Source organism: Chiloscyllium punctatum, chromosome 10, assembly GCF_047496795.1.
Source record: "Chiloscyllium punctatum isolate Juve2018m chromosome 10, sChiPun1.3, whole genome shotgun sequence".
Classification (NCBI taxonomy): domain Eukaryota; kingdom Metazoa; phylum Chordata; class Chondrichthyes; order Orectolobiformes; family Hemiscylliidae; genus Chiloscyllium; species Chiloscyllium punctatum.
The window spans coordinates 59287997-59303351 of NC_092748.1; the positions used below are offsets into that span (position 1 = coordinate 59287997).

Genomic DNA, 15355 nt, shown 5'->3' on the forward strand with positions numbered 1-15355 from the left:
CTTCGCAGAGGCTGCCATGCTTATTTCTTGTCTGATTATCTCTGACTAGGATAGAAAGCATAGAAAGTAATTTATGCAATTCATGTTGAATGTTGCAGATGAATCTGTTATATTTTATATATCTCTCACCCTTGATGTTCATACAAGTGGAGCAGCAAGAAATTGATTGAGCAGGGAATGACGCACACCAGCAAGAGTCACAAAACCAGGTTATGAACACTTCTGCAGGTTTGTAGATATGAAGAGATTAGTGAAAGTAAACATGGGCTTATTAGAGGCAGAGACTGGTGACATTATACTGGTGAACAAGGCAATGGTAGAAGCATTACTGATACAAAGCATCTGTTTAGTTTGAATTTAATTTATTCTTGTCACGTACCAAGATACAGTGAAAAATATTGTATTGCGTGCTACACAGGCAGATAACCATGCAAATTGCATTAGGGTAGCAGAATAGAATGCAGGAAACAGTATTCTAGCTGCAAAGAAGGTGCGGAGAAGGAGAGATTAGCATCAACATTAGAGAGGTCTGTTCAGAAGTCTGATAACAGTGGGCAAGAAGCTACTGTGTTTAGAAGATGTAATAAATATTTCAAAAGTAAAGGATTAAGCCTAAAGTGAGAATGAGGGACTAAAGAAATCAATATTAGTAAAAATAGTGATAGTGGCAAAATTGCGAAGCTGAAGTGATGACAAATCTAATAGACCTGACAATTTGTATCCTCAGGTTTTAAAAGAGGGAGTGACAGTGTGAATGGATGCATGAGTTTTGAACATCTGTAGTTGTTTAGATTCCAGAACAATTCCCAGGGATTATATGGTAGCAACTATGATCTTACTCTTTAAGAAAAGAATAGGGAAATCAAGAAACTATAAACCAGTTGATTTTACATCAAAAGTGTGAAAATTCTGGGATCTGCTAGTGATATGGTAACAGGACATTCAAAAATCATAATTATATAATTGGGGAGATTCAGCACTTATTTTTGGATGAACTTGTTTGACATCAAGGGTAAAAGTAATCAAATGAATAAGGGAGAAATTGTGAGAGTATATCTGACCTTTGAGATTGCTTTGACTAGTTGGATGAAAGTTACACAATGATATGTTAGGCACAGTGCTACTTCTCTCTACGTAATTCAGGTTTTAAATGAACTTCAAATAACACAGCTTAAAATATATAATTTGAAGATCTTATGAAGAAACTGCATATTTCAGTAGATTCTAAGTTAATTCGCAAATTAAAACTTCAAGTGGGTCTTTCCTATTGAGAGAAGATTCTCATTATTTACTGACAGCGGAATAGTGCTGTTCAGTCTTTGACACCTTTAAACTCAAAAATAGTTGACAATTACTGTCTGAAATGTTCTGCAGGTAGCAACAGCAACTGTAGAAAGGTACAACACAAATGGACTTGCATGGGGCGTGAGTTGGTGGTTCTTTACACGAAACACAGAAAGCTAGTGGACAGGTACAGCATGTAATCAGGAAGGCTAATAGAATGTTTGTCCTTATTCCAGAGGGATTAGAATATAAGAGGAGGGAAATTTTACTGCAACTGTAAAGGTATTGATGAAACCACATGGAATAATATGAGCAGTTTTGGTCCCCTTATTTAAGGAAAGATATCATTTCATTGGAATAAGTTCAGAGAAGGTTCAGTAGGATGATCCCTGGTTATGTAAGGATTATCTTATGAGCAAAGGTAAAACAGGTTGAGAGTATTCATTGGTATGTAGAAGAATGTGAGGCAATCTCATTGAAATATATAGGATTGTTAAGGAGCTTGACAGGATAAATGCTGAGACAGTGTTAGGGCGGTGACTCAGCAGTTAGCACCCAGGTTCAATTCCAACCTGGGACAACTGTCTGTGTGAAATTTGCGCAGTCTCCCCATGTCTGCTTGGGTTTTCTCCCACAGTCCAAAGATGTGTGGATTGGCCATGCTAAATTGCCCTTAGTGCCCAGGGGTGTGTAGGTTAGGTGGATGAGCCATGGGAAACGCAGGATTGCAGGGATAGGGTTGTGGTGGTGATTCTGGGTCGGACGCTGGACTTGTTGGGCCAAACAGCCTGTTTCCACACTGTCGGGATTCTGTGGAACATTTCCTGTCACGGGTTAGACTAAGACCAGAGAGCATAGCCTTAGGATAAAGGGGCACCATTTTAAGACTGATGAGGGGGAATGTCTTCTCTCAAAAGGTTATGATGCTTTGAAATTCCTTGCCACAGAGGACTGTAAGGGCAGAGTTCTTGTGTATATGTATATGTATACATTCTTGATCAGTAAGGGAATCAAGGGTTATCGGGATAGGACAGGAAAATGGTCAGGTGGAATGTCAGATCAGCCATGATCCCATTGATTGGCAGAGCAGGTTTGAGGGGCTTAACAGCCTGCCCCTGTGCCTATTTCTCATGGTTTTCTGGTCAAGTTATGTTGATTGAATCCTTTTAATTTACCATGTGCAACAGCATTCAGTGCAATCATTATGCCATTATTGCTTGTTTATAATCTATTCACATTAGTTTGCTAGTCATTTACGATGATCTTTCTGCTAAACCAGTTAATACCGACGAAACATCAAAAATCACCTTTCTTATCAGATATTTGCATCCTTAAGCATATCCATCATTAGAAATGGAGACACACATCGGTACAAATGCAAACTGAGTTTTACTGTAAGTTTATGAACTATATAACCAAATAATCACTGTCTTTATTTGTATAACAAATTTCCATTGCTGTGCTCTGGATCATTCAACATTAGTTGAATCCTGAATTGATAACCAGAGCCCCAGAACGTACAGAAATAATTAGCTTCATGCTAGTTGTCATGGTAGTTATGCAATTTGGGAAAAGGATGAAATAAATTAATAACCAGTGATGGAAAGTTCAGATTGTATTATTGGAAAAAATAATGGTAGAAATGAAAAGGAGACTGGCGTAGTCATCATTTGAAAGTGTTGGACTGAATAAAGTGAATAAATATACGTTGTTTCTGTATGGGGAATAAATGCATGTCCTTTTATATGTAATGGAATCACAATGTTTGAGACAACTGACTGCATAAATAGACATAAAATTAGAAAAGATATGAATTTAGATGGCTGTAGATGATTTGTGGCAGTGCAAAATAACTTTCAGCATTTGTGCAGTGACCTAAGAAGGAAACATGAGATTAGGCTGAGGGTGATGTGAAACAGCTGGTGGAGGGTGAAAATTGATGAATAACAATATTTTTAAAGAGTGATTGAAAATTGCGATTTTTCTGTTCAAAATTATATTTGTAGGGAATAGAATAGATAGGTGAGGAAGTAATGTGGCTTCTGAAAATAGTTGGGTGAATTTATTTTCACCTCATTGAGTGTTATAAGTTTTGAAGTAACATTTGGTTGGCATGTAGGAAATCTGCTAAACCACTTAATACCTATGAAACATCAAAAATCACCTTTCTTATCAGATATTTGCATCCTTAAGCATATCCATCATTAGAAATGGAGACACACATCGGTACAAATGCAAGCTGAGTTTTACTGTAAGTTTATGAACTATATAACCAAATAATCACTTCCTCCAGATTGCCAAGCCTTTCACATGTACATGGATGGGCCGAATTTGGGAGTTACTCTGTGTATTGAGGACAGATAGATTTAATTTTAAAAAATTTATTAGATCGATCTGTCCTCAATACACAGAGTATCTCCCAAATTTGGCATATTCATGTACAGTGAAAGGCTTGGCAATGTTTTTATTTTATAATTTTAAAATTAGATTTTGCAGATTGTAGGCCATTGAATGGGCCAGTTAACTAATAGAAATGAATTAATCTTTTCTGTTGGGCTGGTTCTGATGATATTTTGACGTTTTAGCTTTTCACTTAAGTCCACTGTTGCCAATGCAGCCTTTGGTAGTTTTATAGTGGCAGTGTAATAGTTATAGTTTGATAAATCAGGGAAGTAATTAAAACAGTTACGCTTAATTATTTGAAATTGAGTGCCATGTGTTCTACTATTATTCATAGTTGTGAAAAAATTGCATTCTTCTTAATATTTGCAAAAAGCTGTTTTGGGTCTATTTATTGTAAATGTATCTCTGGCTTGTGCTAATTTGTTTTTCATAGTCAATAACGAACTTGAGCAAGGAGATGGAATCTGTGATGAAGGACATCAGGAGTGCAACCCAAAAGAAATACATAGATTACGGGAAGACTCCTGGCTCACCAGACAATGACTTTCTCTTCATGTATTCAGTAGCTAGGTATGTAAGCCTTTTTAATTAAAAATGAATTAGCAAGAAAAAAATTATTTGCCACTGATGTAACAAGGATATCTTTTCGGGTTGCTCAATATAATACACAATAAATTCTAATGCAAAATTGGAAGATTTAACTCAGCCGTAGAAAGAATTGTTTGCTTTACTGAACTCAGTATTTAGTGCAGTTTCCATTGTCACAAAGCTGGTCCTTTTTTTCTAAAAGTTTCTTTCTCAAGAATATTGTGTCCTTGTTTTTTTTAACAGGCGTCATAAATGGTCCGGGCTCCAATTAGACTAGTTTGGTACAGAGATGAAAAGGATTTTGAGAGGCATTTTGTTTATATGTGAATATACGAGGCTTCAGGCCAAAGTGGTCATGTTTTAGAAGTGACCTGTATCATGAAAGGGGAATGGTCAGCTCTCCAGCTGAGCAGTTCAGTCCAGAACTAGTTAGGAGTTCAATAGTGAGCTGTGTGGAAATTCTCGCTCTCCCTCTCTCTCTCTCTCTCTTTCTTCCCCCTCCTTCTGCCCTTGTAACTTCAACCTGTAAGCATCTGTTCTTTTTTTGTAAACTGTATTTTAAGGGACTTTGCTTAGTGACACACTTGTGTGTATTCGGAACAGCATAGTTAAGTCTAGTTTGGATAGACTGAGTTCTGTAGTGGTTCTTCATTTTGCTCTTTGTGTTTTTAATTGTGTAATTTTGTGAATACATTTTTGTCTGCATTAAAACCTGGTAGTCAAGCTTGCTAACCTCTGGTAATTTTCATTGAACACTTACCGAAACAAATTGCAAAGTTACGGTCTAAGCTGCCTGCTTAAGAATATTTTGAGTGGTCTGCCCTAGTCCACAAAAGACTGGGGGCCCTTTGCAGGATTTTAAACAGCGAGTGGTAGGTGCTAATGTCTTTATTTTGGGTGTTGGTTTGGTTGGGTAGACAAAGGTTGGGATGGCTCTTTCAGTCGCTAAAAGTTTTCTGGAAGTGGATGTGGTGATTTTGGAAGCTTTGCAAAAGGTGAATAAGACCTGCCTGTTTCTGTGAGGAAATGAGAGATAATTACAGCAGTAACTCAGCATTAAACTTGCTGGAGAAACCATCAGAATCTATAGAGATGGCAAGAATTAAATTGTCAGTGAAGCACCTTGAGTTAGAGGTGAGAGATAAGGAAAGGGCAACAGAAATGAAACAGGTTGAGGTACAATTAAAAGCAGGAGAGAGGGAAAAAGAGCAGCAGAAGAGAAAGTAAAGAGAGAGCTTTTGAACTTCAAAACCTGACACTTAAAAGGAAGTCAGCTTTAAAGGCTGAAGCTAACTTTAGTGAGGAAGGCATGCAAACTCATGTGGAAGAACAGAGAGTTAAACCGGTAAGGTTAGCAGCTGAGGTGGCTGATGATTTTGAGCTGGTCCATAAAACTCGGTTTGGCTTCCAGAATCAATTTCAGTCCATGAGGGATAGAAATTGGGGTAAAGAGAAATCCTCATGTGGAAAGGGAAAGGTAGATCTCAGTGAAGATCATAAAGATAACTTACCACAGGATGAAAAGGAAACCATTGAGGGGGTCAAAGAAGTTTAAAAAAAACTCTGGTGTTTACATTGTAATAACATGGGCCAGACAAAATCAGTGTTGGTGGGTGAAGAGAAAGCCATATGTAGGAAAGCCAGACAAGCCTTAAAGTTTTGTTGGACTAGTAACAAAAAGCACAAGGGAAGTTAGACAACTACCTCAGTATTAAAAATGATCAGCGGTTGATTAAGGAGGAAGTGCCAGATCTGTTTAAAAAATATACATGCAAGGGTAAAGTTTATTCACATAGACCAGGAGTAGCAGGTAAAGAGGTTACAATATTAAGGGACACAGGATCCTCTCAGTCTGTTATGCCGAAGGATGAGGAGACTATTGCCAAAAAAGGTACTGGTAACAGGAATTCATGATGAGACAAAACGTGCTCAGTTATGCACAGTGAGGCTGGAGAGTCCAGAGAACAGTGGAGAATTTGTGGTAGGAGTACTGGACAAACTGTCAGCTGCAGGAATACAATTTGTCCTTGCAAATGATATCGCTGATTCACCGGTAGGCGTGCTGCCTACTCTAATTGAAAAGCCAGTGGAGATGCAGACAACTGAAGAAATGAATGATCTTTATTCAGGATTTTTCCCTGATTGTGTGGTCACAAGATCACATAGGCACAAGTTGAAGCAGAAGAGTTCAAAAGGCACAGATAAGGAAGCTGACATAGCTTTATCCAAGACTTTTTTTGTTCATAAATGTGGGACAGAGCAGGAACAACTAGATAAACATGCAAGTATCTTTAGCTCTATTACACTTATTGAATTACAGCAGAAAGATGAGAATTTAAAAGTTATATCAAAAGGCATTTACAGAGAAGGAAAGTGAGTGCATTCCCATGTGTTATTACTTAACAAATGATGTCTTAGTGAGGAAATGGAGACCATCACACATTCTAGCTGATGAGAAATGGGCAGAGATTCATGAAATTGTTTTACCAGTAGCGTATAGAAAGGAGGTGCTGCGAGTGGCGCATGAGCTTCCACTTGGAGATCATTTAGGGGTGAGGAAAACACAAGCTAAAATACAATGACTTTTGTCCTGGCCTGGACTACACAACAATTTGAATTTTTCCAGACGCGTCACGTATGTCAGCTAATCAGAAAACCACAGGCATGCACCTTTAATATCTATTCCAGCATTTGAGGAACCTTTCACAAGAGTCTTGATTAATTTTGTAAGTCCCCTACCTCAAACAAAAGGTGGGAATAAGTATTTATTAAGAATGATGAATGTGCCAACTAGGTTTCCAGAGGCAATCCCATTACCCAACTTGCTCTGGTGTGCCCTGTACACATCCTCTGTTCACACGTCACACTCGTCAAAGCCATGGTAAGGTGGGGTCCACACAATGCACCTGCCCTTACGAATAATCCTAACAGGGCGCTTGCTAGAAGTATGAGCTGGGGCAGCCCCATATTTGTATGAGGCTTCTAATCACTACTTTCACTTAATTGGTTCCGGTGCTGTCCGATGTCTCCTCAGGCCCAGCTTGCAATGGCTGGTGTGTATCCACATGGCTCTTTCTGCGATCTTAACTGCTCTCTGTGTTGCAAGGAGCACTTGAAACGGTCCAAGCCACCTCTTCGCCTTCCAGTTTTTCCTCCTGAAGTCTTTCACCACTATCCAGTCTCCCGGTTCTAGATCGTGCAGCTTCCCTTCTGCTGGTTGGGGTAGTGCTGCTTTCACTTGATTCTGTATTTGAGATAAAAGTGTAGAGAGTTTTATACAGGAACACAACATCTTATCCTCACTGAGGCCTGTTATCGGTCTTACCTTAGGTCTTGGGCCAATTCCTGTGTTGGGCCGTCTACCAAACAAAATTAGTGGGCGACATGGTGGCACAGTGGTTGGCACTGCTGCCTCACAGCGCCAGAGACCTGGGTTCAATTCCCGCCTCAGGCAACTGACTGTGTGGAGTTTGCACATTCTCCCCGTGTCTGCGTGGGTTTCCTCCGGGTGCTCCGGTTTCCTCCCACAGTCACAAAGATGTGCAGGCCAGGTGAATTGGCCATGCAAAATTGCCCGTAGTGTTAGGTAAGGGGTAAATGTAGGGGTATGGGTGGGTTGCGCTTCAGCGGGTCTGTGTGGACTTGTTGGGCCGAAGGGCCTGTTTCCACACTGTAATGTAATGTAATCTCAAACGGGCTAAGATTAGCTCTTCCTCTTTTCCTAAATCTCATTTTCATCAGTACAATCGGAAGTTCCTCTGTCCATGTCACCCCTACTTCCTCACAACATTTTGTCAATTTATTTTTTAGGGTAGCATTTTCTCTTCCCACTGCCCCACCGCTCGCTGGGTGTTGTCTCATGTTTATTCCCAAATAATCACTGATCTGCTGTAGGGCATTATTGACAAATGATGTCCCATTGTCACTACTAAGCCTTTCAGGGATGCCCTATCTCGGAATTATCTCAGTTAGTAAAGCTTTGGCTACTGCAGTGGCACCCTGTTTAGACGTGAGGAACGCTTCCACCCATTTGGAAAACATATCAACTATTACCACACAATACCTTTTCTCTTCACTGGGCATTAGTTCAATGAAATCCAACTGTAAATGTTCGAAAGGTTTTTGGGGTTGGGGGTGTGCTGCCTGACTCATCTGTATTCCCCTCTCCACATTATTAGTGGCACAGATAACACAACACTCACAATATTTCTGGGAGTAATGAGTAAATCCCTTAGTGTACCAGTGTGCTGCAATACTGTCGTACATTCTCCAACCCCCCCCCCCCCCCCCCCTTTGACACGTGGTCCTTGCCGTGTGTCATTTTGGCATAGAATGGAAATAATGATGGTGGAAGACAGGGTTTACCATTGGGGCCACACCATACTTCTTCCCTCACCCTGCGTCCTGCTTTCGTCCACTCACGCTTTTCTTCCGGTGTGCCCTGTGACTGTAACTCCCGTATGTCTGCTGTTGGGGTACAAATTTTCGTCATACACATGTCAATCTGCTCACTTATTGGCTGCTGGGCTGCTGTTTTTGCTGCTGAGTCTGCCCTTGCATTGCCTTGAGAAATAAAATCAGTATTTTTTGTGTAGGCTTCACACTTACACACAGCGATTGATTTAGGCAATAGGACTGCTTCCAGGAGGTCGGAAATCAGGCCACGGTATGTGATGGGCTTTCCGGTGGAGGTCAAGAAGCCCCTGTGTTTACACTGTGTTCCAAAATCATGTACAACCCCGAATGCATATCTGTTTTTGGTGTAAATAATGACTGTCTTTCCCTCAGCCAATTTACATGCCTCAGTCAAGGCAATCAGCTCCGCTGCTTGCACTGACAGATGAGAAGGGAGTGAGCCCGCTTTGACTATCTTGTAGGTAGTCACTACAGCATACCAACACAATTCTGGCTTGTCTCCTTGCTCCTGAATGTTGACCTGTCTACAAAAAATCTCCATATCTGGATTCTGAAGTGGTGAATCCTACAAATCTGGTCTAGGGCTGCAAATTTCATTAGTTACAGCGACACAATCATGTAGGTCTCTTTCTCCTTCTGTGGGGAGAAGGCTAACAGGGTTAAGGATGTTACATCGCTTTATTGTAATATTAAGCATTTCCAATAACACAGTATTATACCTGAGCCAACGTGCTGCTGACATGTGTGCGGTCCTTTCCTCGGAAAGCAATAAGGATACTGTATGTGGGACCAGAAGGGTTAATTCACCATAGCCAACTGTATCCCTGCATGCTACAACAGCTTTTTCAGCTGCAGCCACGGCACGCAGACATTTAGGCAATCCTGCCACTACGGGGTCTAGTTTAGCTGAAAAATAAGCTACCGGCCTCCATCTTCCCCCATGATCCTGCAACAGCACAGATGTCATGCAGCTACGCTACTCATCCACCGTTTGTACAAAAGGCTTGTTTGGATTCTGAATCCCCAGTGCAGGTGTAGTTTGGAGCGCATTTTTTAATTCAACAAAGGCACGCTCGGCCTCTGGGGTTCACTGCAACGGACTCTGGTTCTGCAAAACTTTACCAAGGGCAGTGTCACTTAGGGGCACCTCAAGGGTTGTGTAATGTGTGATAAATGTTCTACAGTAAGAGCACATGTCCAAAAAAGGATAGTAATTGTTTCTTCGTGTGAGGCTTTGGAATTTGCTGGATTGCTTGAACTCTGTCTTGACCAATAGCCTTCCCTTGTTCAGATATTAAGTGATCTAAGAACTTCACCTGTTGTTGTACAAATTGTAGCTTTGTGAGACTGGCTTTCTGCCCTTCCCTTGCTAGATGACAGAGCAACGTAAGGATATCCTTCTCATATTGTTCCTTTGTCGGTGCCGCTATCACGCAATCATCGACATACCGCAAAAGCGCTGACCCTGGGGTTAGAGCAAGAGTCTCCAGATTCCTGCGTAGAGCCTCATTATATATGGTGGGGGACTCAAAGTAACCTTGACAAAGTCACGTGAAGGTATATGATTTCCCTTTGAATGAAAAAGCGAACCAGAATTGACTATCTGGGTGCATTGGTACACTAAAGAAGGCATTTGCTAAATCCACAACAGAGAACCATTTACTGTCCGGTGGAATTTGAGCCAATATAGTATAAGGGTTAGGAACATTTTGGGTGGGCGGAACAACAGCGCTATTAACTGCCTGCAGATCTTAAACAAGCCTCCATTCCTCTGGTTCACCAGGAATGTTTGCCTTTTTGACGGAAAAATGGGGGTTCTCACCAGTGAGTTTTCACAGGGGATTATCACTCCAGCCTTTAGTAATTCCTTCAATGGCTTCAGGTTTTAACGGGTATTGTGCTCTGCAAGGACGATACTCAGACTTCGGGGTTATCCTTCTGGGCTCACAGCCCCATATGAGCCCCACATCATGTTTGCCCTTTGCCCTCAATTCAGTAGGGACCATTTTTAATCTTGGGTCCGAGACTTCTATCTCAGGGAAACGCCAGCCCATCCCCCTAGGCTTTTCAGGGCTGGCAGGGATTACCTGGACTGTCCTATATGCCTGAGTTAGCCAATTTAGTCTCTTATATGTCCGCATATCTGCATTGAACCAGGCATCCACATCGTCCCTGAAGACCCAACCTTTCGTTCTTTGTGTCTTTAGCACCCATGATCCCAAATCCTGCCACCTGTCACCAGACACCTTCGCCAGTGACACGAGAGGAGCGGACCCTTCCACATCAAAAATATAGGATCTGTTTGCTGTTACAGATAACTTAGATAAGTTCACACTGACTGCACATCTGTGATCACGCCAATGAAGTTTACACAATAACAAGTGATCTGGTCTAACCAATCTCCTGAACCACTCCTTCTCATATGGTTCGTCAGGGCTGTCATGGTGTATTTGTGCTGTGCAGTGCATCTTATCTCCAGCAAGAAAATCGGTGTTAATAGGATTAACATGGTTGCTTGCTTCTAGGGCAAATAAATCGCTCACTGAACTTATTGCTCTCTGGCTTAATCGCCACTCATATTCATACATCAGGGGTCGTGAGTCATATTTTACAGCCTGCACTGGTAAATCTTCCCTTTGCATTACCTGCAAGCCCGTCGGAATACTGACCAAGTCCAGCCCCAGTCTCACCATGAGATCCCAAGCCATCAGATTTAAAGGACAAAATTCCGAAAACAAGAAGGAGAATTGCAAAGTTCCCCTGTTAGTAGTTTCGCACAATAGGGGCGTAGAAAATCTCTCCTGCACCACGTTTCCTGATGCACCCATTGTGTTCAGGAACCTTTCACTCATCTTTATTTGTATCGATTGTCTAAACTGGCTTAATATAAGGACTGAGTATGTTGCCCCTGTATCTACCAAAAAGGTAACTGATGTATCTTTCACATATAACATAGAGGTGGGCATTGACTTATGTGCATCATTGTGATATTGGACAAACTGTCCAGACTTCGCAAGCTCAGCGCTCAACGTAGAGGTGTGACATGTCTCAGTGCCCGTAAGGTTAGTAGAAGAGATTAACATAAGCGAGTCTTCGTTGCCAAGCATAAAGGAAAGAGGTTTACCTGTACCTTGTGGGCTGCCCACCTCCACCTCGGCCTTCCCCTGTCAGTCACCCTGTCACTCAGCCTCCAGGGCCGATTGGGACTGTCTGTGCAGGCACTGCCTCGCCCAGTGGTCCATTGCTCCGCAAACAAAGCACCCGCCAGATCTACCTCAGCCCGCGTCTCTTCCACGACCGCTTTTTCTGCAGTACCTTCCTCTAACGGCTGGGTGACCATCTTTTTGGCTATTTCATTCTTCATTCCATTGATGAAGCTGTGCCTCAGGTGTACTTCATACGGCATGATTTCTGCTGCCGTTATGTCTTCAGGTGATCTCAGTCCACTATGGACATTATGGACTTCAGTGAGACCTGTAAGGTACTGGGACACTGTCTCATCATCTTGTTGTTTACATATTGCTATTTTGGTCATGTCCATTCGCACTGGGAATGCCTCCCTACAGGTGGTTGCCAGCGCTGCAACAAAAGCATTAACGTCTCCCTTCTGTTCCGCTTGCGGGTTGGCTACTCTGGCATGGACATTTATGGCTGGCCAGTTATAACTTCTCTTGGCTTCTTGCTTCAATCCGTTGCGGGTACGAGATGCTACCGGTGATTCAGCTGGCCCTGAGGCGGTGGCCGCACATGGAACTTTCGGCAGGCGGATCTTGTAGGGGGCTGCAGGTCTCAGAGGGCAGTCATCAAGGTCATGATCTAAAACAGAACTTAAGACACTGTACAGCTTCGTTAGGTTGTTTACCGCGCACATCTGCATGTGTGCTGGTGTTTGCACGTGTATTTGATCTATCTTTTACTTGAGATTTCCTTTCTGATATCAGCTTCAGCCTTCCACGTGTTATAAGCACTCCAATTCACAGGTCCTATTTTTCTCTTCCTTTTCTCCTCTCTCTCCTCCAACCTCAAACTCAATATTTTCAGCTGCCTTTTACTAAAACTTCCTCCCTTCGGAAAACCACATTCCTTAATCCACAATTCTAACTGCTTCACAGACTCTGGGCCATAATTATTTCGCATGTACTGTACTTTTGGTTGGCCATTCAAAGGCCTGTGTGGACTCTCCCTTTATTTGCCCTTGCTGGAGCCCATTTTTAGTGTAACTGGAAAAGTGTTCAGCTCTCTCTTTCTCTCGCTCTCGTGATACCGTTATCTTTTCCCTTTGATTTGCTTTTACCTCCGGAGGTCCCCTCTTGCATTGGGTGCGTCCACCTCAATACCTTGGTTTTCGTAAACCAAGAAGCCAAGTACCCGGTACGTCTTAGGCGAGTCCAACTCAGCCAGTGGTGATTCCAAGTCTAAAACCACTCTTAAACTTGCTGTCTCCTAAACACTCTTGAGACGGCAAGCCCGTTCCCTTGGGGTTTTACTGTAATACCACGTGAGAGTTCACTGAACCCTTTTCATGCTGTATTTATTCTCTTAAAATGAGTCTCAATGCAGGATTACTTAACCCATGACTCTTACCCCAACCTCATTTGATTCAAAACCCCAGCGCTCGAGTGATCCACAGATTCCCAGTCCTCTCACACAAAAGGGCCAACTCAGCGCTCGAGATGAAGTGAAAGACCTTCAAGGCGCTGGCGCCTGCGCCTCCTGGGAACCTTCAGAATCTCACCCAGTCGCGGGGTCCCGGACCGAGCCGCCAAGTTTACTGTCGTGGAAATTAAATCGACTTGACTCAATAATTAGCAAGAGCAAAGCAAGGGTCTTTATTAAAAATCTTGCAAGATTGACTCATTACACTAAGTCAGATGCCTCAATGCAATGAGTACCGAAAAATTAAACAGACGCCTGCCTTATAGCGTTCCTTATCACACTGTCAAGGGCAGAGACTGGGGAAACTCAAGTTGTTATCTTCTCATCCCCTGGTCCTAGACATAACAGTTATTCAGCTTTCGCTGAGTTCGACTATCACAAGGTCGAGTTGAATGTTTACAAAATTCAAACAGAGATAAGCTAACTGCAAACCTCATCAAAGCATCATTTACAACGTTCAGCACAGCATTGATTTAAACAAGCATTGTTTTTAAATTTCACAGTAAATGGATAATTTTCCATTACAGGTTAGTTTTGCAATCAGAGATGCACCGAATGAATTAGCCAAAATCAGTCCACTTGAATTAATTTTTGGGCATGAAGTAAGAGAATCTTTAAAATTGATTAAGGAGAAATTAATACGTCATAATTCAGAGACGATTCATTTGCACTATGTGTCAAATTTTAGAGAATGATTAAATAGAGCTGGAGAGTTGGCTAGACAGCATTTAACAGTATCACAGCATACGATGAAACAGGAAGCAGATAAGAAATCATAAATCCGCAATTTTGCAATGAGGATACGGTATTGGTGTTACTTTTAATAACAGGTGAACCTAAAGCAAGGTTTAGTGGACCGTATCAAATCGAGAAGAAATTGAGTGAGGTGAACTACTTGATAAGGACTCCAGACAGGAAGAAATCTGAATGTGTCATGTGAATACACTCAAAAGGTATTTTGTTAAGGAAGGAAAGCAAGAAGAGAAGATGTTACTGAATACAACACAGAAGGAAGAATCAAATTCAGAGGATTCTGAATTGGACATTCCTCAAATCAAATTGGATAATGAGGAAGTTGTCAAAACTTGGAATAAATTATTGAGTTATCTTCCACAAGAAAATCAAAATGACCTGAAAGAATTATTGCTATAATGTGGGGAGAAATGTGGAAATAAACTGGGCAGTACTAACTTAATTGTGCATGATGTAGAGATAGAAGATGCTGTTCCAATTAAGCAACATCCTTATAGGCATAATCCTCTAAAGTTGGCACAGGTTCAGAAGGAGATACAGCACGTGGTCTGAGATGGCATAATTGAAGTGAGTTACAGTGACTAGAGCTCACCCGTAGTCCTGGTGCCAAAGCCAGATGGTACCCAACGGTTATGTGTGGACTATTGCAAAGTCAACAGTGTTACAAAGACTGATGCATATCCAATTCCACAGGTGGAGGACTGTGTCGAAAACGTGGAACAAGCAACTTCTATTTCTAAGTTGGACTTGCTCAGAGGGTACCTCTATCAGAGAGAGCAAAGGCAATTTTGGCCTTCCTAACGCCAAATGGATTATATCAGTTCAAAGTCATGCCATTTGCTATGAAAAACACTCCAGCCACATTTCAGAGACTGACTAATAAGGTCATTGTCGGATTACCCAACTGTGTGGTTATATTGATGATCTGGTAATTTACAGACACTTGTGGAAGGAGCATTTACAGCATTTATCAGACCTGTTCAATCGACTTGGCAAGGCAGGCTTGGTGGTAAACCTAGCTAAAAGTGAATTTGCCTCAGCCCAAATTACCTTCCTGTGCCATGTTATTGCACATGGACAAATGGCCCCACAGGATGCAAAAGGAAAGTATTTGGCAAATTTCCCACCGTCATTCCTGGGATTGTGTGGATTTTAATGAAAATGTGTGCCGAACTTTAGATTAGAGTCCCTACAGTGTGGAAACAGGCCCTTCAGCCCAACCAGTCCACACCAACCCTCCGAAGAGTAACCCACC

At 41.9% G+C, this 15355-nt stretch overlaps 1 protein-coding gene across 4 annotated transcripts in view; it reads left to right on the forward strand.

Annotated features, from left to right (window-relative positions):
* Positions 1 to 15355, forward strand: part of ubr3 (ubiquitin protein ligase E3 component n-recognin 3) — a 356926-nt gene that overhangs the window by 242187 nt on the left and 99384 nt on the right. For all 4 annotated transcript variants that reach the window (XR_011961687.1, XM_072579281.1, XM_072579282.1 and 1 more), the window contains exon 30: positions 4121 to 4257. Coding sequence is in view for 3 of the 4 variants with exons in the window: in XM_072579281.1 (XP_072435382.1) it covers positions 4121 to 4257 (137 nt within the window). In the remaining variant the exon portion in view is untranslated. The remainder of the gene's footprint in view (positions 1 to 4120; positions 4258 to 15355) is intronic.